The sequence below is a fragment of the Vulpes lagopus genome, chromosome 10 (genome assembly GCF_018345385.1).
Source record: "Vulpes lagopus strain Blue_001 chromosome 10, ASM1834538v1, whole genome shotgun sequence".
Classification (NCBI taxonomy): domain Eukaryota; kingdom Metazoa; phylum Chordata; class Mammalia; order Carnivora; family Canidae; genus Vulpes; species Vulpes lagopus.
Window position 1 is genome coordinate 60,315,746 of NC_054833.1, and position 24,200 is coordinate 60,339,945.

Sequence of the window (24,200 nt, forward strand, 5' to 3'; positions counted from 1 at the left end):
CAGATCCCTGATGTCACAGTTAGTGCCTGCTGCCTGAGCAGAGTGAAAAAGCATGACCCCGTACCCTTAGAGGCTTCATTACCTATTAACAAAATGGAAGTGAGAGGAGCAAGGTGAGACAAATGGCATCGCTCATTTATCAAGGATAAATATGCTCAAGAGTCATGTTACTGAAATGATATGAAAAGTATAAAGCCAAGGGCTGATGATAGGAAGAAGGAAGTCTCTGTAAATCAAACATTCCAGGCACAAAACTTTCAGGTTTCAGAAATAAATTGCCAATATTTTGGATCTAGGAATATTTCAGTGATCAGTTAACTGTGCTAATAATAATAATAACTAATAATAATAACTAATAATATAACTAATAATAATAATAACTAATAATAACTAATGCTAATAAGAATGACAAAAATAAGATACGGCAACAATAATGCTTAATTCTCCTACAGTTATTTGTGAGATGTCCTCTAGTTTTTGAGGGTGTTTTTGTTACTTTTTTTATTTTGCTTAGGCAAATCTGTTTCGATATAATTAAGATTCTGTTATCACATCATATAAAAAACGGTTGTATGGAACAGTATGGTACATTATTTTTAAATGACGCCAAGGAATCTTAGAAATTATATAACTTTGCCATAATTTCATGAAATGAAATTTCCCTTGTTTTTTAAATAAAAAAAATTTTTATTGTGGCCAAATGCGCGTGCCATGAGATTTACCATGCGAACCATCTTTAAGTGTGTGGTTCCGTGGGCACTTAAGTCTGTTCACAGTGTTGCGTGACCACCATATCTATTCATTCTTAAAAGATACCATTCTCCAATTTCTTTTCATTCCTCTGTGTATTTACAGGAAGGAAGCTATACCAGACCAATGCCAACACAACAATGAAAACGCTCAGATCCACATCTACAATAAATTTTTAAAATATAGAAGACTTTTTCAGAAATCCGAAAGTCATTTTGAAAGGAGCTATTACTTCAAGGGCCAAAGTCTCTAACAGGCATGAGTGAGTATATGGAAGGATATGTGAGGACCATTCAGGAGACACAAGGCCGATATAGGTACGTGCCTGATGTGCAGATATGAGCAGAGACCCGAGGTGCCTGCCATGGGAGATGGCCTGTTTCACGGGCCGCTGGGACTCAAGTCCAATACAAAGATCATTCTGCTGCTAATCCGGAGAAATTGATCTCACTGTTCATACTCACGGGCAGAGAAAACTCATCAGTGATTGAAAATGAGCCCCAAATCAATTTTTCTTAGGAATTTAACGCTGGCTCAATGACTGGAAATTGTCACGATCACTTGGCTGTGAGATATAAAGAAAAGGTGAGCCAAAAAATAAATACCAAGTCACTGGTGAGGTTGTGGTGGAGCCGATGGAGGGATCTCTCAAGCTCTCAATGAAACATCTAGGGTCGAGTTTCTTAAATGTTAATATCTGGCTGATAACACTGCATGTCCAAGGGGCTTGGTAAGGGAGAATTATCTATTTTTTGAATACTTACAAATTCCCAATCCCTTCTACTTCACTCCAACATAATGTACTTCCGGGTGAGCATGTTTCATTATATCAGGAGAAAGTCATAGGGGCAGATGCTCTGGACCATCAGCATTGCCACGAAGCAAGCTGAAGGGTGAAGAGCAAGTACGAGTGGGGTTCACTCATGACCGGAACAACAAACGTGCCCAACAGAGATGCTGTGTACAGAGTTAGATGTTACTATGGCCAGGTGTGAGTTGTTACCATTTCTAAGATGACAGCAATGCTCAACTTTATTTATCAGTGGTTGCTATGTCTCCTAAGCAATGTTGGGTATCACAGTTAATGTCCAAGTAAAACCACCCCATTCTCTGAGCACCCACCAAAAACTGGCTGGGGGCTAGGAGGCCCCCTAAACAGAGGGGACACAGGAAATCAGGTGGATAATCTGATGCCTGTTTCTGTTTTGATTACACATGAAGAAGATAATCTACTTGTGAGCAACTGTGAGTTTAACAACCCTAAAACCAGCTAGGTGCTCATCTGATCCAGTTTATACTTACATTTTGTAAGAGGGGAGAGGCATGAAAATCTGTACTAAAAGCTTAAATCTCAGAGATCTTTTTTTTTTTTTTAAAGATTTTTATTTATTTATTCATGAGAGACACAGAGGGAGAGAGACAGACATAGGCAGAGGGAGAAGCAGGCTCCATGCAGGGAGCCTGATGTGGGACTCGATCCCAAGTCTCCAGGATCACGCCCTGAGCCAAAGGCAGACGCTCAACCGCTGAGCCACTCAGGTGTCCCTCAGAGATGTTTTTCAAAAAGTTAAAAAAAAAAAATGCCTGCCAACTCATTTCTAAGAATGTAACTAGAAATAGCCTGATGTGAGAGCAAAGTGCTAGGAATCTCTTTCTAGCAGCTACTTTTGAACACAGAACCCAGGAGTTACACCTATAACCCCATTCCTTTATTTTCCTATTTGGGTACAGACTAAAATCCACCAAATTGTCTATCTTCCATTAAAAATTTCTGCCTTTCTTGTTTTTTTTCTGATGAGAAAAATCATAGACATTGGTTAATATATATTTTTTTTTTTGGTTAATAATGTTTACAACCAACTTAGCATCATGTGATGATGCAGATAGAATTAAGGTATGTTCAGTTATGTTCAGAATTAATTAATCCCTGTTCAGGTATGACTTAATTCTGCAAGTATCTAACTTGGTGCTGGCCAACCTGTGGGAAATGAGACAGACACAGTTTGAGTCTAGACCCCTGGCTCATCTCTGATTTATTACTCTGTGTGCATGTGTTGGGTGTGGCAGGATTGCGGGCAGCAGGGTCCCTGATGCTCTTCAAAGGGGTATGGAAAGAGGACGACAGAGTTGGGTGAGCCGCAAAGAGCATCTAGTCTCAGCCACTGGTTTTACATGGACAGAGACATCCAGTGATGTCCCGTTCTCGGGCTTACCCAGCTTGGGTAATTTCCGTCAGGATCATAACCCAATTCTTCATTTCATTTTAATTTACAAATATAAAAGAAAACCCATTTATGAATGGGAAGCACTTGGGTGTAACGGTGAAGACCTGAAGGGTTAGGTTGGGCTGGCAACATGCTGAGCAGGTGTCGGGCATTCTCCCCCGCCCACAGGCAGTAGGCAAATAACAGAGGTAAAGTATACTTTGAGTATGCAAAACACAACTTGTCCCAGGCCTCCTGACCATCCTTTGAAGCTGGCCAGGGCCTTCAGGTCCCACAGGGCCAGCTGAAAGCACATGAAGTCACTAGTGAACAGACAGTACCGGAAAGCACGCACAAACACGTACACAGGGTAGCACCGACCAAGGCCCACACAGTGTAATTACGACCTCCCAGCCCAACAGAAGCTACTCTTGGAAATCACACCTTATCTTTCCAAACCATACCAAGCAAAAACAATAATCAAAAAATGATTCTACTTTGTGATCATCTCTGACCCCTTGATGATAGCCTCGCGGCAGATTACAGAAGCGTGGAGGCTTCTGAGGCAGTGGTGGTGATAGCTCTGAAGCTGTCAGCCCCTATCAATCACCTTCCATTAAATAAAGGTTTTCCAATTTTGCGCTTCTCTCAAAAGCTTCGTTTTGCCTGGATTAAGCTGAAGCACTGACATCTGAACTTACTGCTCCTATTTCTCCCTCCCAAATAAATGCTGTTAGCAGAAAAATGGGCTTTTCTACAGTAGAGACTCAAATCAAAGCAGTGATGTGGTCACAATATACAAGACATCTTGACCACAAAGCCTTCACACGTGCATTATACACATTTCATGAACAAACACAGGGCCTGGGAAGGAGGGAGGAGGTAAGGGTGCCTGGGGAGGGAAAGGTCTGTGAGCTGTACACGCTAGCCCCTGAAACACATCAGGGGCAAACCCAATATGGTCATCAGAGCACCAAAGATTTCTTCTGGGTTTCAGAAGCAGATCTCCTAAGAGTTGTAAACTGTATGCTTTTACTACTCGGTATCTATCATCTAATGCAGCAGGTAGGTCTAAGAGAGGGAAACAATTTTAAATCAGTTGGGAAAAGCATGTTAAAAAAATAAGCACCTTATGCAGAGAGACTCATCTTATTTCTCTGTGTAGTGCTGAGAGCTGGAGGGGGGACATTTGCTGCACTCATACACCAAACCAGAAGATGTGGGCCACGGTTTATATAAATATGATCAAGATTCCACTCACGCACATCTTCCTATACTGATAAACAGACTCAATCGTCATTATTTTTAATGGCTACATAAACGTGACAAGAGCCAGAAACAGAGCGACGAGAATATCAAGTGACAAAGAAGGGAGAGGGAGATTTCAGAGTCATTCTCAAACAGGCCCAGGGGGCTGACTTGATGGATGTGAATGAGAGGTCCCCAAGTGTACGTTGTGACATGTTTTATTTGTCCCATGTGGACATTTTTTTAAAATGTTAATTTACGGTCAACACGAACATACTAGGTGATTTCACTGGAAGACCCAGAATTCAGGCTTCTCCCAAGAAAACAAGCGTGGGGCTGCTTTGGAGCTGGGGACATCCGGTGTACGAAGAAGATGCACGATTGCGAGGATGCCGGGGGACAGGCCAGAGAAACGGACTGGCAGCAGGCAAAGACACAGACCTTGAACTTTAGGGGAAGTCTGGGTTTAGGATGGGAACTGCCGGTCGACTGTGGTACCGTCCAGAAGAGTAGATGAATAAGCTTCAGGGTAAAGTGCCAGGAAGACTGAGTAGAAGCAGGAAGAAGGAAGGCAATGCCAGCCCAAAGGGGCCTGGGTTTGTGGCCTGGGCTCCCCTTGGGCTGGCCCAGCTTTGCCACCATGCACTTTCTTTGAAGTTCTCCGGCCAGCCCCCAACTTCTTGTTTGAGAAATTGAGTGTTGTTCGGGCCTTAGTACCTCCTGCAAGCCTGCATTTCCTACTGCCCGGAATGCTAACCTGCCTCTGCTGTATTCCCACTCAACTTTCCAGAACGAGTGGCCCCAATCAAGTTGCTTCGATGGGGTTGTGTGCACATCCAGTAGACTTTATTGCGCTGCCCTTGCCTCCTTCCTGAGTGCTCCCTGAGGCCAGCCACCAGGTCTTCTCTGACTCCTCTTCAGTGCCCAGTGGACGGTGGCATACAGCAAACACCAGAACAAAGGAAGGGAAGGGGTGAGCAGCTGGAGCGGCAGGATGATCTTGGGATAACACTGTGTCATGGGAATTGAGGAAGAAGAGGGATTTCCGGTGGACAGACCTCAAATACCAGAAGTTATTCAAGGAGAGTGAGGATTTTAGCAACACTCTGTGGCTAACAGGTCTGAGTGGAGGCTGGTTTCTGCTACATCACTGGAAAGTAATTTGGCAATATTATCAACCTAACACTGCTCCCATCCTGGGCCTAAATAAATCTACTTAGAAAATAAGTCACGATGTTGTAATGGCTGCCTTTTGTTTTGCTTTTTTTTTTTTCCTGGCTGTCCAGATCCAGCCCCAGGTTCCATTTTGAGGGAGCTCCTTAATGAAGTCCAATGTGACCAGATGCCTCCTCTGCCCACCGCTGGCAGCCAGGCCTGGCTGGTTCTGCACCCCTTCTCTGACCAACGGAGATGGGGACACTTAGCTACTCTGGCTGCAGCATCTTGGCCTTGCTCTCTCTGCCCAGAGATGAGTGCTCTGTCTCCATCCCTCCAGCCTCCTGGCCCTTCTCTGTTCAAACAACCTCCCCATCAGGGCCCTGTCGAAATAAGAGCCAGACCCCATGTCTGATTCTGGCCCTGGAAGGATCCTACCTCATACCCTACTTGACAGGAAAAAAAAATCTTATTTTTTTAAAAGATTTATCATTCATTCATTCATTCATTCATTCATTCATTCATTCATTCATTCGAGACAGAGAGAGAAAGAGAGAGAAAGGCAGAGACACAGGCAGAAGGAGAAGCAGGCTCCATGCAGGGAGCCCGGGGGTGGGACTCGATCCTGGGACTCCAAGATCACACCCTGAGCCAAAAGCAAATGCCCAACCACTGAGCCACCCAGGCGTCCCAGAAAAAATCTTATATACAGAAAAAAGCTTGATGTATGTAATATAGCATTATTTATACAGCTAAATGAGGAAACAGTTGAAGAGCCCCCAAACAAGCCCCCCTAAGTAAATGATGCTACATCTTTTTGATTGAACAGTACTCTTGATGCCAAAAGAAAAAAAAGGGCTTATAATAAAATGTTAAAAAGATAGAAGGATTAAAAATAGAGTACTGTCATCATTGTGTAAAAATACTATGAGTAGAAAAAAAAATGATTAGAGGTACCAAAATATTAAGATCAGAAGTAGATTTTCCTTGAAGTTTCAATGAATAAGTTAGAAAAGTATTCCAGGCACTGACAGTCTCTGGCCAGCAGGCTCCAAGCCTGGCTGGCTTACAGTGCTCTCAGGGAACATGTTAGCTCTGAATGTTCTAGCAAACCCTCCTCTCCAGTTCTGACACAGGTCTGCCCACCTTCCCTTCTGTCCTGCTCTCCTCTTCTCCCCTCCCTCACTCCCTCACATGGGGTCTCAGATTACACATCCTGCTTACTTTGAGTTTCCATGTTACCAGACCAGACCCAGGGGAAGCCCATCCTGCTCCCTCCTCAGGCTTCTGCTCCCATGGTGCATCCTCCTGGAACCCTGGAGCCCCCAGGCTGAGATCCTTCTCTACCTGCACCACCTGCAGTCACTGGGGATCTACAATGGGTCCTTCTCCACTCTACAGTCCCCCGGGAAAGGTGCTGCACCCTACTCACCCTTCGGCTCCAGGATCGAGCCCAGTGTCTGGCCCACAGCTGATGCCCTGTGCTGATAGAGAAGAAAAGAATGAATGGATGGATGGGGGATGAAGCTTGAGCACAAGATGGCTTTGAAGGCAGACATGCATCAGTGGAGGGCCGGGCATTTCTCCATAGACGTGGAATGAAAGACAGCAGTGGGGCACAGAGACAGACGCACAGGTCTGTAAAGAATAAGGGAACAGATGAATTTCACTAGATTATCTCATTGAAGGAGGAGAAGAGAAAGAAGCAGACGGTAGGGCAAGAATATTATTCTCAATAAGCAGTAACAGAAACAAAAGAACCCGCACAGTTATTCCTCTGCTCTGTAGTTAGATATCTAATTATCTGTGTTGTATGTTGGCAAATTGAACTCCAATAAAAAAATAAAATAAAATAAATTGTCTGTGTTGGTGGTGGTTTTATTTATTTATTTTTAAAGATTTTATTTATTTATTTGAGAGAGAGAGCATGAGTAGGGAGAGGGAGAAGCAGACTCCACAATGAGCAGGGAGCCCGATATGGGGCTTGATCTCATAACCCTCAGATCATGACCTGAACCAAAGGCAGATGCTTAACACACCGAGCTACCCAGGTGTCCCTGTTGTAGGGTTTTGAAAACAATTCCTTGAGAGATTTAATGGTCTCCAAGTTTAGTTAGATAAGCCAGACAACTTAGAATTCAGCTTCCTACTTGTGTTAGGTTCAAAAGAGCTAGTATAAGAAAAATATATGTTCGCGCTTATCTGAGGGAAGGCAGCGCCCTCCGCGACGCGCTAGAGGTGCCCCTTACCAATTTCAGGCCCGATAATGGCTTCAGCCACAAAATTATAAACTTTAGTTTATTTGAAAGAAAGGGACTCCATTTCCAATTTAATGATGATGTGAACCTCCAAGCTCCAGAATATCCCTGTGCAACTTTCTCAGATCGTCACTGTACTCCTTAACAGCTCTGCTGTGCTGACTTCCGATGGTCCGAGCCTCTGAGTCTTATTTATCAAGGCGACCCTTGGCAACCAATTTACTTTTATTATTTTTTTAAAGATCTTATTTATTTATTCATGAGAGACACACAGAGAGAGGCAGAGACCAGGCAGACAGAGAAGCAGGTTCCCTGCGGGGAGCCCGATATGGGACTCGATCTCAGGACCTCGGGGTCATGCCCTGAGCCGAAGGCAGGTGGTCAACCACTGAGCCACCCAGGGGCCCCTCAGCAACTAATTTAAACCCACACTTTCACATAGGTGGCATGTGCTGAGGACACACTAGAATCACTCACTGTGCCACCAGCTTGCTCTCACTGAATCTGCAGAGTCACCATGTGGTCCCTCATTTTCATAAACCAAGAGGCATGACCTCAGATGGGGCAGGTGGCTTTCCCAGGCACCCAGGTCCTAAGAAGCAGAGCCCACCTTGTGACCCCGCTGGGGCACATCGGTGCTGTGTAGTACTACTTGTAAGTGTCCCTAAGACAGCCACATGCTAAAATGCTGAAGGCCCATCAAAGGTCCCAGGTTTGGACACTGTTAGCGCAATATCAGTTGGGTGGATTTCTCGCATCTCTCGAGTGTGGCTACAATCACAATCGACGTGCTTAGACAACATTACATAATAGTCAATATGCTGAGAAGCAAGCAGCACTGTCCCTCACCCCGAGTCATTCAGAACTCTCAGTCTGGCCTTCACAATTGGCTTCGTCCGTCTGACTCAGACGAAGCTCTATTTTGAATTCTAATGAGGACGAGGCACACTGAATATTTAACGGCAATGACAAAGGTCTTGCTTTTATGGAGACACCCTGACACAAGCAACAGGATCTGCAAGTACATATTTCCGTGACCCACGGAAAATACCAGTCTAATTCATGTTTGGGAGCTGGAAAAAGAAAATCTTGGTTTCCAGATGCTATTTGGGGGGGCCAAGGGTGGGCAGGGAAAATGAAGGAGGAATTGCTGGACAAAGATCTCAGTACAATTTTTACAGCCAGGGCTCCTGAGTGAAAGGTTTACAAAGCAGTGCTTGAATCCTTTGTTAACAACAGCACAAACAAATTCATCACTGGGCCCTACTGTGTGGCCCCCCGTGCAATTCGGTCTGTGAGAATAACTGGAACTTTCTTCCCTGTGAAAGCATCTATGACTTATGTATGTATCAGATCAGCAAGGAAGACATGCCCAGGGGAGGGAGACAAAAGACCATTTCACGGTTCACAACCTACTCCTGCACTTAAAATGATCATGTAGTGCCTGCTACCCTCAGCTCATGCGAGTCCCTTCAGTTAAACAAACAGAGTGCCACGTGAACAGTAATCGAGGGACATTTGAGGGGGTTGCTTAACGCCTACCCCACCAACAGTTAAAATATACCTTGCTTGTGGCTTCGCGTGTGTGTGTTTACATGGGAACGATCGCATCTTGCATTTGGGAAGGGCAGGGGAATCAACCCTTTGCTATGTCTTGAGGTCCTGGACCAAGCCCTCCAAACCCTTTCTTATTAAGATCGTAATGTAACTTGCACAGCGTTTGGACATCCTCTTGTAAGTGTTAGCTACTAGCACTTTTGGAAAGGGAATATGGCTTATATTTTCTCAGAGCTTGTCCCCTGGTTGATTCTTTCTGCTGCTGCTGCTACCAAATATGCCCACTGAGTTTCAAATTTCAGGTTTTTTTTTTTTTTTTTTTTTTTAATTTGTAGGAGCTTGGTTTTGGTCCCTTCTCAAGTTTCCTGCTACTTTTTAAGGTTCCCTATTTTCTGAAGATCCTTTCAAGCCTGTCATTTCTTTCTTTAAAATATACCAAGCATAGTTGATTTTAACTATCTGTGTCTGATAATTCTACAACTGTGAGTCTGTGCAGATTGGCAACTGTGGCCTGTTGCTGGTTCCAGCTCATGTTGCTAGGTTATCTTTGACTGTGTGCTGGTCACTGCTCTGAACCATTCGCTTTGGGTTGATTCTTCGAGACCAGGGATAAAGATGCCCTCTTCCTGACAGGCGGGTCATTATTTCTGCCAGGAGCCTAGAGCTTTAGCACCTGTATCTGCCCCAGACCAGATGCAGAGTTTGTGATTTCCTGGCTCATCCTGGGTCTGGATGCCCATTACGCAAATCCACATGAGGGCCCTTCTGTGCCCATGACTTGTCAGGAACTATGGTTTTGTCTATTTCCTTCTCTAAATTTCTCAGTGCCAAGGCTGCCTTCTCCATACTTCCCAAGGGTACCTTACTCCTGGTTCACTCATACCCTAGGGGTGCTCTCTGGCTACCCACTTCAATGGGGGAAAGGTCTCCTGTTACACTTTTCAGCTGGGGTGGGCCAGGGCAGTAACTTCTACTCCACCTGTCTGCCTGTCTCTGGATAAAAAGTCCCTGACTCCTGCCTGCGTATGGGCTTTATCAGGAAAATAATCAAACCACCAGAAAGTATCTACGAGTTTAAGGACTTGGGGCGGGGCCACCTGGGTGGCTAAGTCTGTTAAGTGTCTAACTCTCGATTTTTGGCTCAGGGCATGACCCTGGGGACATGAGATCGAGCCCTGTGTTGGGTCCTACATCAGGCTCTACGTTCAATGTGGAGCACTTCGCTTGGGATTCTCTCTTTCCTTCTCCTTCTGCCTCTCCTCCTGCTTATGCTCTCTCAATCTCTCTAAAATAATTTTTTTTTTTTTTAATGAGAGAGTTTAAGGATTGGAAGCAAAACAAAAGGACAGGTTAATAAACTTGTTCCTTAAAAAAAAATAAAAACCGAATTTACCATTTGATTCAGCAAGATGACTTCCGAGCATATACACAAAAAAGCAGTGTCTTGAATCAGTGCTTGTACACCTACGTTCATGCAGGCATTACTCACCATAATGGCCAAAAGGTCTGCTGACAGATAAATGGATAGACAAAATGTAGTATGGATATGCAAAGGAATATTATTTAGCCTGAAAAAGAAAGGAATTCATGACACACTACAGCATGGAAGAGTAATGAAGACGTTTTTTTGAATGAAATTAGCCAGACACGAAAGGACAAATACCGTGTGAGTTTATTCCTATGAGGTACCTGGTGTCATCAGAAAGTAGTGGTGGCTCACAGGGGCCAGCTGGAGAAGAAGGGAGAGTCAGTGTTTCATGGGGTAAGAGCTGGAGAAGATGGAAAGGTTCTGAGGAGGACAGTGCTGACGGCTGTGTGGCATGAATGTACTCAATGCCACTGAACTGCACTCTTAAAATCGTTACAATGGGGCAGCCCGGGTGGCTCAGTGGTTTGGCACCTGCCTTTGGCCCAGGGTGTGATCCTGGAAACCCAGGAGTGAGTCCCACATTGGGCTCCCTGCGTGGAGCCTGCTTCTCCCTCTGCCTGTGTCTGTGCCTTTCTCTCTCTCTCTCTGTGTCTCTCTCATGAATAAATAAAGAAAATCTGGGATCCCTGGGTGGCGCAGCGGTTTGGCGCCTGCCTTTGGCCCAGGGCGCGATCCTGGAGACCCGGGATCGAATCCCACGTCAGGCTCCCGGTGCATGGAGCCTGCTTCTCCCTCTGCCTTTATCTCTGCCTCTCTCTATCTCTCTGTGACTATCATAAATAAATAAAAATTAAAAAAAAAAAATAAAGAAAATCTTTAAAAAGTAAAAATAAAAAAAATAGAATCGTTACAATGGCAAATTTTATGTATGTTTTATATTTATGTATCTTTTTACCGTAATAAATTTTTTTTAAAGTTAGGTTATTAGGGGTGCCTGGGCAGCTCAATCACTTAAGCATGTGACTCTAGCTCAGGTCATGATCTCAGATTGAGCCCCATATCGGGCTCCCTGCTCAGCGGGGAGTATGTTTCTCTTTCTCCCTCTGCTTGTGCTTTCTCTCAAACAAATAAAAATAAAATCTTTACCAAAAAAAAAAAATTTAGGTCAATTTTGGCAAGGGCTGCTGGACTCACTCAGTAAATTCCATAGGGCATAGTAACTTCACAGGCTTTGTACTGATCAACGGGAGACTTAGAAGTTAATTGTGGGGTGTCATGAAGCCAGTCTGACCTCTCTAGAGCTTGGGACTCTTGATGAACCTTTATCAGTATGCAGAAACTAGCACTGCTTGCCAACAAACATATACGTAATTATAGATTTCCCTATAAGAATATACACACAATAAATTTTCCTTTAAAGGTAGCAGGCATCAGAAATGCTATAAGGTTAGTTACTGGGGGCTGTTGATCTATCATACTAATGGCACTGCTAAGTAAATATTAGGGCAAAAAATTGATGAGATAAGAGGAAATAATTTTCTTTGAAGTATTTCCACTGAAAGACTAAAGAAATGTCTATTTAACGCAGCTGCACAACTGGACTTCTCTCTTATGAGCCCCTACATATATGGTTAACCCTTGTATAACACAGGTGTGAATTGTGCGGGTCCACTTAACATGTGGACAGTTGTCAATAAACACAGTGTGGTACTATAAATGTACTTTCTCTTCCTTATGATTTTAACATTTTCTCTTCTCTAGCTTCCTTTTTTGTAAGAGTAAAATATAGAATACATATAACATACAAACTATGTGTTAATTGACTGTTAATGTTACAGATAAAGTTTCCAGTCAACAGTAGTCTTAATAGCTAAGTTTTGAAGGATTCAAAAGCTATATGCAGATTTTCACCTGCCGAGGGGGGGTTCAGCACCCTTGACCTCTCAATTGTGCAAGGGCCAATTGTAATTCTGTTACAGATTATCTATAACTAAATATAAATGGTACATAAGACAAATTTGCAGTTAACTTAAGATACCAAGTTTTAAAAACATGCATTTTAGTAATTACAAGAATCTCTAAATTTCTTCTATTAAAAAAAATGAAACAGTTCAAGTCAGAAGATGTTATGCACATTTCTGGGTATAAACACCAACACTAAGCAATACCATAAAGTAAAAATACTGGCAACAGAAGTAATATTCATTACAACTTCATGAATAACATGTGCAGAGGGCCACTGCTCTGCAAATACAAAAAGCTTACCAATGTATCTATAAATACATTCATTCCAAATTAATAACAGCGTGGCTGCTTTGCATATAAAAAAGACTTCAAGAAATATTGTCACTGAATTGGGAAGCCTATTCCTACTTTATTTATTTATTTATTTTTAAAGACTTTATTGTATTTATTATTTTATAAAGATTTTATTTATTCATTCATGAGACACACACACACACACACACACACACACAGAGTGAGAGAGAGAGAGAGAGAGAGGCAAAGACACAGGCAGAGGGAGAAGCAGGCTCCACGCAGGGAGCCCGACATGGGACTTGATCCTGGGTCTCCAGGATCACGCCCTGGGCCGAAGGTGGCGCTAAGCCGCTGAGCCACCAGGGCTGCCCGTATTTATTTATTTAGAGACAGAGTGAGCAAGTGCGGTGGGGGGGTGGGGCAGAGGGAGAGGGAGAAGAATAATCTCAAGCAGACTCTGTGCTGAGTGCAGAGCCCAACTCAGGGTTTAATCCCATAACCCTGAGATCACAACCTGAGTCAAAATCAAGAGTCAGATGCTTAACTGCCCAGGACTATTCCTACTTTAGACACGTAGAGATGATAGCTAGTACTTGCTCACAGCTTACTCTGTGCCACATACTATTCTAAGTGCTATGTATCTGTATCCATATAATCTGTAACTGTACCTGTATCTTTACCTATATTTATATTGATTCTTTTATCCCTTACAACACGCTCTCAGGGATATATCATTAGCATTCCCATTTCAAAGACAAGGAAACCCAAAGGGGAGTTTTGTGCATTCCCAAGGGCACATAGCTGGTGACTGGTGGAGCTGGAATGCAAGTCCAGGCTCTGGAACGCCCCCTCTCACACTCCCCCCACTGCAAGGCTTCCCCGCTAAATATGAAAAGTCAGGGAAGATGGCATTAACACCTCACATATTCTATATACTTTAATTTTGATAACCACATTGTCTGCTCTTTTACAAGCCGGGCAACCAAGACTGAGCAAGCTTAAGTTTCTACAGAAATAAAAATCAATTAAGATATGCAAGAGGAGGGGTATGAACCCCCATCTCTCTATTTCCAAAGGATCTGGTGCAGAACAAAGTCCCTGGGGGCAGAAGTTACATGAGAAGGTTGTTGGTAAAGCAAAAAGCAAGGAGATGTTGCCTTCAGCAGGAAGCAGAAAGAAGTGCACGCTCCTAGGAGCAGCAGCGCAGAGTGGCTGGTATCTGGTGGATGAGAACTCCTGGGCTAGGGAGCACAGGCAGGTGGTAACAGGGGAGCAGGGAGGCCCCACAGAGTCCCTGAGGTTCCCGAGGTTCTCGAGTCCTTGGCTGCCTGTCCTCAGTCACCCTGTTGTTCTAGACTTCTGCTTCACCAGCATGTCAGATAAAGAACGTAAGGCCCCCCAGGCTGTACATCTCAGTTCATCCCCGCACAGAGATCTATTTTCTTTTTTCAAGATTTTATTTATTTATTCATGAGAGACAGAGAGAGAGAGAGAGAGAGAGAGGCAGAGACACAGGCAGAGGGAGAAGCAGGCTCCATGCAGGGAGCCCGACGTGGGACTTGAACCCGGGTCTCCAGGATCACACCCTGGGCTGAAGGTGGAGCTAAACTGCTGAGCCACCGGGGCTGCCTGAGTCTATTTTCTAAAATGGGACAGATTGGAGGGAATCCACTGTATTTTTTTTAAATTTTTATTTATTTATGATAGTGACACAAAGAGAGAGAGAGGCAGAGACATAGGCAGAGGGAGAAGCAGGCTCCATGCACTGGGAGCCTGACGTGGGATTTGATCCTGGGTCTCCAGGATCGCGCCCTGGGCCAAAGGCAGGCGCTAAACCGCTGCGCCACTCAGGGATCCCTCAATTGTATTTTTTGTATCAAAAGGGCTAATAAGCAAAGCACGTGCTCAGACACCGGTGTTTTGAGTGCTGTTGTACTTCTGTTTGCAATAAAGGTATGAGCTTCATAAACCTTATGAGCCTTTGTGAGATGAAGAGCAACCCAGTAGCAATCACTGCAGTCACCACTACTGTCACTACCATCTATCACCACTTACCTCGGGCAAGACACCCTGCACAGGCAATAGACAATTCAAACCTCATAGAACTCTGCATCCGAGCCTCAGCAGTGTAGCAAGTACCTGCACCAGAACGTCCTGCTGTATTTGTTAAATAAGGAACACTTATCCACTCCATCCTGGCCCTACTTATTCAGAACCTCTAGGGCAGGACCAGGGCATCTAAGCTCATGACCATAAAAAGGCACAAAGGAAGCAAGATCGCCTTTACACCCGCAAGGATCTACCAGCACCCATCTGCATATCGTCACACAATTTCCCAAACTGGTATTCCTCTGTAAACATACAGAGAGGTTTCCTATTTTAAATTAAAAAAGATTAGCGATGCATTGTACTTCTCCCATACCTGGAGCAAGTCACTTCGTTATATTTTATTTCAGTATTATTTTTTTAAGGAGGCTCCACACTAGGCATGGGGCTTGAACTCACGACCCTGAAATCAAGACCTGAGCTGAGATCAAGAGTGGTATGCTTAATGGACAGGGCCACCCAGCCCTACATCTCACTTCATTTTCACAAGATTTGGGTCTCTTTTAGCAATTTCAATGCTTCATTAAATGGGACTGTCTGCATTAGAAGAGCAACCAGATCCCTGCAGGAATTAGACAAATGTGGGAAAATGAAAGCAGAGTAAATCTGCAGGCTTTGAGAGAGGCAAAATCTTAAGGTTAGCTTATCCTTTACCGCAAGACGTTGACTTTCTGTCCACCATGTTCACACGCCTGGTCTCGGTGCGGAGCTTCCCATCTGTGTTTTCCACCAGGTTGGCAAGGTCATCAATTATCTCTAGAAAGGAAGACAGAAATTCGTGGTCAATACTGCAGAAAGACCTTGGCTCACATCACAGGATCATAGCCATGGCCAGCCTCCCCACTAATAATTCTCTCCCGTGCAGTGAGGGAAAAGGTAAAGAGCTCATGTATGTTTCCTGCAATCTGCAATTCCAATTCATAAAAAGTGGAGGTGGCATGAGGGGGGGTGTAGTAATAAAGAAAAAACCTGATTTCCCATGAGTCTGGGACACAGAGGAGGAGTAACTGTCAGAAGTCCAAGGGAGAGAAAGCAAGACCCAGCAAAGTTATGCTCAGCCAGCTGTCATTCCAGCATAAGGCTAGCGGACAGACTCCGGAGGACTCCAGTGACCACTGGGGTCCTTCTTGAGAAAGCCACTTGATGATGAAATCTAGCCAAGCAAGAGATGAGTAGAAATAAAGAACTCTAGGATGGAGAAGACAGAGACCATGACTGAAGATATGGTGGAGAGAGCTGGGGCCATAGAAATATTGAGCCCAGGGATCAACAGACACATGGATTATGTTATAGAAAGGTAGATAAATGTTGTACATGGTGATGCTGTAATTATAACTGGAAGTCAGGAAGCAGTTGGGGGCTGGGGTTTTGGGGCGGGGTGGGGGAGGTGGAAGGAAGTTGGACATGTTAATTTCTCCATCACTTCACAGAGGAGTCCTATTGAGCTGTTGAAAAGGGAAACATATGGGGACATACGGCTTTTCAAAACCACCATCTTTTCTTCGTCACCTTAGATGGATCTTTTAGTAATTACTATCTTTTGTAAAGAACCCTTTATGTGAAGTTCAGCATTTTTTTTTACTAATCCTCTTCTTTTAAAATTGGAAGTATCGCTGACACTACGCTAATCTCCTTAAAGTGAAATTAAGCACTTAGCAACCCTTAAAATAGCACATATAGTGTGATCCTAATGATGTAAAATTATTTCCATCCACCCTTTTGTATGGACAGACCTACAAGGATATATCTGGATGATGTCAATCTAATGTGAATAATGATTACTTCTAGGTGCTGGGATCTTGGGTGATCTTCCTTGTATTTTCCATATTATTCGAAGTCCTTCTAATGAGTACATATTTTTTTTCCATTTTGGTTCCCGTTCCTCACTTCTTCCCTCCCTGCTCTGTTTTTTTCTTTCTTTCTTTCTCTTTCTTTCTTTCTTTCTTTCTTTCTTTCTTTCTTTCTTTCTTCTTTCTTTCTTTCTTTCGAGAAAGAAATTGCTTGCTTGAATTGCTTTAGAGGTACACTGTCTAATATGAGTCACTGTTTCTGTTAAAGAAATAAAAGTAATCAAAGGAAGGTTCCAGAGGATGCTGGAGCTGAGTTTTGAAGGCCATGTTGGTGAAGAAGCAGGAAGAGAATGATCGGTATGGAAGGAATGGCATGTGGAAGGCACAAAATAGCTGGCTGCTCTTTTTCCTGGGCTCCTGCAGCGCTTCCTACAGCCTCTGTTTATTTCCAGACCCTTACATTTCATATTCTAATATTTGCTTGCATGTCTTTCTTTGCTGAAAGAGTAGGACAGAGACTCATTTTTTTTAATAAATTAATTTTTATTGGTGTTCAATTTACCAACATACAGAAAAACATCCAGTGCTCATCCCGTCAAGTGTTCCCCTCAGTGCCCGTCACCCATTTACCCCCCACCCCCGGCCCTCCTCCCCTTCCACCACCCCTAGTTCGTTTCCCAGAGTTAGGAGAGACTCATTTTCATTCAAGGCTCTACCTGTAATTCCCAGGAGAGTGCCTAGTACACAGCCAGATAAAATAAATGCAAACAGATAAAGGCAACGAATGGATAGAGTCTAAAAGACATATTTTCAAAGCACTTTGCTGCATCTTAGACCAGCAGATCTAAGCCTAATTCATCAAATATTACCTATAGAACACCTGCCTAGAAAACCTTTCACTGCCATTTAACAGTGTCCTCCTTAAGCCAGGGGCACATTTTAATTTTTTCACATTTTAACTAATTGAAATATTTTTCAATTAAATATTTTATTTATTTATTCATGAGAGACCCAGAGAGAGAGAGAGGCAGATAGACAGGCAGAGGGAGAAGCAGGCTCCTTCTGGAGAGCCTGTTGTGGGACTTGATCTCAGGACCCCGGGATCAGGATCTGAGCCAAAGGCAGATGCTCAACTACTGAGCCACCCAGGTGCCCTAATTAATTGAAACTTAATAGCTGTGTGTGGGTCACAACTACTGTACTGAGCAACACAGTTCTAAAGTAATCACTAAAAAAAAGAAAAAAGAAAACCACATATACACACACCAAAAGATACAGATTTTAACAACAGAGGGAATAAAACTAGATACTAAAAAAAATAAAATAAAAAAATGCATGATTCAAGGAAGCAGGAAAGAAGGCACAAAGGAACAAAAACCAGACAGGACAAGGAGAGCATAAATACCTATGATGGCAGATTAAACCCAACTATATCAATAGTCACATTAAATATAAATGGACTAACTCCTTGATTAAAAGCAAAGAATATCAGCCAAGATTAAAAAAGAAAGAAAAGAAGAAAGAAAGAAAGAAAGAAAGCAAGCAAGCAAGCAAGCAAGCAGGCACAACTGGATGCTTTCATAAGAAACTTGCTTTGAATATCAGCATGGGAAGCGTGCGCATGAGAAAGCTGACATGGTTACACCAGTGTTACACTACAGACTTCAAGTCAAGAAGTATTTTTTTTTTTTTTTTTATTTACGATAGTCACAGAGAGGGAGAGAGAGAGAGAGAGAGAGAGAGAGGCAGAGACACAGGCAGAGGGAGAAGCAGGCTCCATGCACCGGGAGCCCGACGTGGGATTCGATCCCGGGTCTCCAGGATCGCGCCCTGGGCCAAAGGCAGGCGCCAAACCGCTGCGCCACCCAGGGATCCCTCAAGTCAAGAAGTATTATTGGAAATGAAAAGAAACCTTTTTGGGGACACCTAGGTGGCTCAGTTGGTTAAATGTCTGCCTTCGGCTCAGGTCACAATCCCAGGGTCCTGAGATCAAACCCTGCATGGGCTCCCTGCTCAGCAAAGAGTTTGCTTCTTCCTCTCCCTCTGCCCCTCCTCCTCACTCATGTGCTCTCTTGCTCTGTTCTCTTTCTCTCTCTCTCTCTCTCAAATAAATAACTAAACTCCTAAAAAAAAGAGAGGGAGAGAAATCTTTTTGTGTGATGAAAGAGCACATGTGATGAAAACTAAAAAAATCCCACATTTGAATCCCCACATTAAAACTACCTCTGAGGGACGCCTGGCTGGCCCAGTGGTTGAGCGTCTGCCTTTGGCTCAGGTCATGATCCCGGGGTCCTGGGATCGAGTCCCACATCGGGCTCCCTACAGGTAGCCTGCTTCTCCCTCTCCCTATGTCTCTGCCTCTCTCTCTGTATGTCTCTCATGAATAAATAAATAAAATCTTTAAAAAAGAAAAAAAAAGAAAAAAGAAAAATTACCTCGGAATAACCTATGGGGCAAAAATAAAAATCACAGGAAAAACAATATATTTTGAACTGAATGATCATGAGAATCCAAAACAAAAGTCTGTGGGATGCAACTAAAGCAGAGCTTGGACACAGGTGTACTGCTCTAAATGCAAAGAGTGGAAAAGGAGAAGTGTGTAAAATCAGTGATCACACTAACAGAGTTGATCATCATTTCAATAAATGCAGAAAAAGGATTTGACAAAACTGAGTGTCCATTCATGATACAAATTCTCCACAAAACAGGGCTGAAGGAGAATCTCCTCAACCTGATGAAGGACATCTGTGAAAACATCAGAGTGAACACTGTCCTTAGCAGTGGAATACAGAACACTTTTTCTCTGAGATCAGGGAACAAGGCGAAGACATCTCCTCTGATGACTTCTGCTGAACATTCTATTAGATGTCCCATACTGCTTAATAAGGCAAGAAAAAAAAGGCAAAAAGATTTGAAAATTTAAATATGTATATTTGCAGTTGACATGATTGTGTACCGAGAAAACAGATTTACTTAAAAACTAGAAGGGGACGCCTGGGTGGCTCAGTGGTTGAGCGTCTGCCTTTGATTCAGGGCATGATCCCGGAGTCCTGGGATCGAGTCTCGCATCGGGCTTCGTGCATGGAGCCTGCTTCTCTCTCTGCCTGTGTCTCTGCCTCTCTCTCTCTGTATCTCTCATGAATGAATAAATAAATAAATAAATAAATAAATAAATAAATAAATAAGTAAGTAAGTAAGTAAGTAAGTAAGTAAAATATTAAAAAAAACCTAGAAGAATTAGTGACTAACCTGCGGACACAACATCAATTATAAACAGCAATTATGTTTCTTATGCTAGTGACAAGCAACTAAAAAGTCAAAGTAAAAGCACTACCACTTATAATAGCATCAAAAAGTATACCAAATGCTTATGTGACAGTAGGCAGTGAGTTAGGTTCTAACAAGCTACCTGGAGGCCAATAATGAGGGGGTCATGCCAGCTCTTGGGAAGGTCCTGGCAGCAGTCCAAAGAAGAAGTCCAAAAGAAGAAATCCAAAAGAAGCAGTTCAAAAGAAGTCCAAAAGAAGTCAGATCAAACATGCCAGGCCCAAGATGGTAGGTACTATGATAAAAAGCCCCCAACCAAATTAGGAAGAAAAGCCACAAACCCCTGCATCCTGGACCTGAGAGATGAATATTTCACCCCCTAGTTAACAGCCATTAATAAAAGAGAGAAACCCAACCCCCAGGGCTTGCCTGCTCTCACATCTCAGGAGTGTATTTTTCAATTTAACAAACTTTCCTTCTTGGGTCATTTATCTGTGTTGAGTCTGTTCTTGAATTCTTTCTCCTACCAAGACCAAGAACCTTTAGCAACACTTTTAGGATGGGCTGGGTTGAGGTCCCAGGGCCCAGGGTCTCCCCAGTCCTCCTAGTGACACTTAGAAATAAATCTAACAGGGATGCCTGGGTGGCTCAGTGGTTGAGTGTCTACCTTTAGCTCAGGTAGTGATCCCAGGGTTCGGGGACCAAGTCCTACAACAGGCTCCCCTCATATGGAGCCTGCTTCTCTCTCTGCCTGTGTTTCTGCCTCTCTCTGTATCTCTCATGAATAAATAAATAAAATCTTAAATAAAAAAAAGAAAAATCTAGCAAAAGATGGGTAAGACTTCTACACTGAAAACTATAAAGCAGTGCTGGGAGAAATTAAAAAAGACCTAAAGAAATGGACAGCTGTATACCACATTCACAGACTAAAAGACTCAATGTTTTAAGGACATCTGTTCTCTCTCAATTCATCTACAGATTCAGTGTAGCCCCAATCAAAATCTAGCAGGTTGTTCACTCATATGTGGAATTTAAGAAGCAAAACAAGGGGCAACTAGGTGGCTCAGTGGTTGAGCACCTGCCTTTGACTCAGGGTGTGACTCCGGGGTCCTGGGATCGAGTCCCACATCAGGCTCCCCACAGGGAGCTTGCTTCTCCCTCTGCCTGTGTCTCTGCCTCTCTCTGTGTCTCTCATGAATAAATAAAATCTTAAAAAGAAAAAAGCAAAACAAACAAAGGGGGAAGAAAGAGATAAATCACGAAACAGATTCTTAACTACAAAGACAAACTGATGGTTACCAGAGGGATAGGAGGGTTGGGGCAGACCGTTGGAGGGATGAGTGAGTCGGGATGGGGATGAAGGAGGGAGCTTGCAATGAACGCTGGGTGATGCATGGAAGTGTTGAATCATTGTGTTACACACCTGAAACTAATATAACACTGTCTATTGACAATGCTGGAATTAAATTAAAAAATTATTAATTTAGGGATGCCCGGGTGGCTCAGTGCTCAGGTTGTGATCCCGGGTTCCTGGAATCCAGTCCCTCATTGGGCTCCCCGCAGGGAGCCTGCTTCTCCCTCTGCCTGTGTCTCTGCCTCTCATGAATAAAAAAAAATATTTTAAAAAATTATTAATTTAAAAAATCCTAGCATTTAAAAAAATATAAAAATGTACATGGAGAGGCAATTAGTTTAGAATAGTCAAGATAATCTTGCCAAAGAAAAAAATAAAAGTTGGAGGTATCATATTACCAAAGTCTAAGATTTATTATAAACATATAGCAATCATGACTGTGTGGTATTGGCAGAATGACAAATGGATCAATGGAATGAGACAGAGTTCAAAGACCTGTGTGTGTATGTGAGTGTGTGTGTGTGTGTGTGTGTGTGTACTCAATTCTCAAGAAAGATATCAGGAAAAAAAATCAGTAAAATACACAAAGAAGTCTTTTCAACAACAAATGCTATTGAAACAAGTAAATACCCCTATGAAGAAATGAAAACAATCCTGACTCTTTGCTCCCACTGTATGCAAAAAATTAATTTTAGAGGTTCATAGACCTAACTGTAAAACCTAGAAGTGTAAAGCTTCTGGAAGAAAACAATAGAACAATATCTTTATGATATTGAGTAGGCAGAAATGTCTTAGATAGGACATAAAAAGACTATGCAGAAGAGTAAAGAAGGTGGTCAACTGGACTTCATCAAAAATTTCTGCTCATCCAAAGACACCAAGGAAAAAATTAAGAAACAACCCACAGACAGGTAAATATCTGCAGGACATACATCTGTCAAAGTATTTGTATTTAGAATATATAAAGAGCCCCCAGCTATTAACAACAAAAGAGACAACCCAATTTTAAAAGAGGCGAAAGATCTGAACAGATGTTTTGTAAAGAAGACATAAAAATGGCTGATAAGCACATGAAAAGGAGCTCAACATTATTAGTTACGAGGGAAATGTAAACCACAACGAGATACTACTTCATACCCACTAGAATGCTAACCATAAAGACTGACGATTATTGGGGACAATTTGGCACAAAGGTAGTTGTAGAAATGTTTGTCACTTTTAACCAAGTTAACCACGTATCTAACTTATGACCCAAAAATTTCACTCCTATGCATTTACCAAACAGAAACAAAAACATATTTCTCAAAAAGACCTGCACAAAAATATACACAGCAGCCTAATTCATTAGAACCCCAAACTAGAAACAACTCAAATGGGCAGCCGGGGTGGCGCAGCGGTTTAGCGCTGCCTTCGGCCCAGGGCGTGTTCCTTTTTTCTTTTTTTTTTTTATAGGAGAGATTTATTTGAAGAAATATTACAACATATAAAAACTACATAAAGTCTTAATTTCCACTCATACAGTGGTAGATTTGATATAACGCATAATAAAAAACTTTTAAAATCCAGAATGCACAAAGTACTGCACAGTCCCACGTTGGGCTCCCTGCATGGAGCCTGCTTCTCCCTCTGCCTGTGTCTCCGCCTCTCTCTCTCTCTTTCTCTCTCTCTGTCTCTCATGAATAAATAAATAAAATCTTAAAAAAAAAAAAAGAAAACAACTCAAATGTCCATCAGTAGGAGAATGGATAAGCGAATCTGTATACATCAGGCATAACTGTATAATGGAATACTGTTCAGCAATAAAAACAATGAGCTGCTTATTAACGCAACAGCCTAAAAGCATTTTTTTGGCTAAAAGAAGAAAATGAAAAGCAATATATATATTTTATAATTCTATTCATATGAAGTTTAAGGATAAAATGAATGTACTGCATAGAAATGAGAAGGTAGCTGCCTCTGGGTGGTGGTGGGGACTGGCTAGATGGAGACACAAGGGAATTTTCTGAGGTGACAGAAAGATCCTAAATGATGACACAATTGTATATGGTTGTCAAACTGCACAGAACAGAATACATACTAAAGATCTGTGTGGTTTGTTGTATGGAAACTGTGCCTCAATTTAAAAATGTAAACGAGAAAAAAATTAAGTGTGCAATATTATGATACTCCTAAGATTCTCCAGGCAGGCAGCATCCTGGAAAGACAAAGTGAATGCCTCAGAATAACAAAATTGTAGAGCTGCAAGACGTCTTGTGATCGTCCGGCAGTTCCTCTCCTTTTTCTTACAGCAGCAGGATATTAACATTTTGCTGAATGCTCCCTGTGGCTGGTGACTTCGGAAACTCATGAGAAAATCAGTTCCTTGGCTGCGCTGGAAGGTGATTCTCATTATCATAAGATTCTATACATTGAGCCGAAAACCTGTCCACTTTCATGTTCCACGTTAGTCATTTCTAGAGTACAACACCAGTGTTATTTTTTCCACAGAACACTTCTCATCTCTCTCCTTAGTCTTCTCTTTTGGGATAAAGATAATTAGCTGAAAACACTGGCAGATCCTCAAGGGAAGTGATTTCGAGATCTTATGATATATTGATGCATTGGGCACAGAATTCATCCTACAGCATGATGTGAGGCCTGGATATGACATTTAAGCTTTCATCTAGTCAGCAACAGAACACAGATGAGCTTACACATAGCAGCATATATAAAAGCGAGTGTTTATAGCACCCATGCTTTGTTCCAAGGTAACATTTATGCTTCATATAGTTGCTTGGTACTGCAATGGGTCCATGCAACTGATTATAGTCTAATTACTATCTTTTTTAAAATTTATTTTATTTTTTTTTTTTAATTTTTTTTTTTTTATTTATTTATGATAGT

At 42.6% G+C, this 24,200-nt stretch overlaps 1 protein-coding gene across 4 annotated transcripts in view; it reads right to left on the minus strand.

Moving 5' to 3' along the window:
- Nucleotides 1–24,200, minus strand: part of STX8 (syntaxin 8) — a 253,651-nt gene that overhangs the window by 83,860 nt on the left and 145,591 nt on the right. Inside the window, exons 7-9 of one of the 4 annotated variants that reach the window (XM_041770061.1) lie at nt 15,561–15,662; nt 6,790–6,841; nt 2,259–5,117 (exon numbers count right to left, since the gene is read on the minus strand). In XM_041770061.1, the coding sequence (XP_041625995.1) occupies nt 4,955–5,117; nt 6,790–6,841; nt 15,561–15,662 (317 nt within the window). In that variant the 3' untranslated portion in view covers nt 2,259–4,954. Of the gene's footprint in view, nt 1–2,258; nt 5,214–6,789; nt 6,842–15,560; nt 15,663–24,200 lie in introns of those variants that run through there. The other 3 variants (XM_041770062.1, XM_041770063.1, XM_041770064.1) reach the window with 3 other exon arrangements.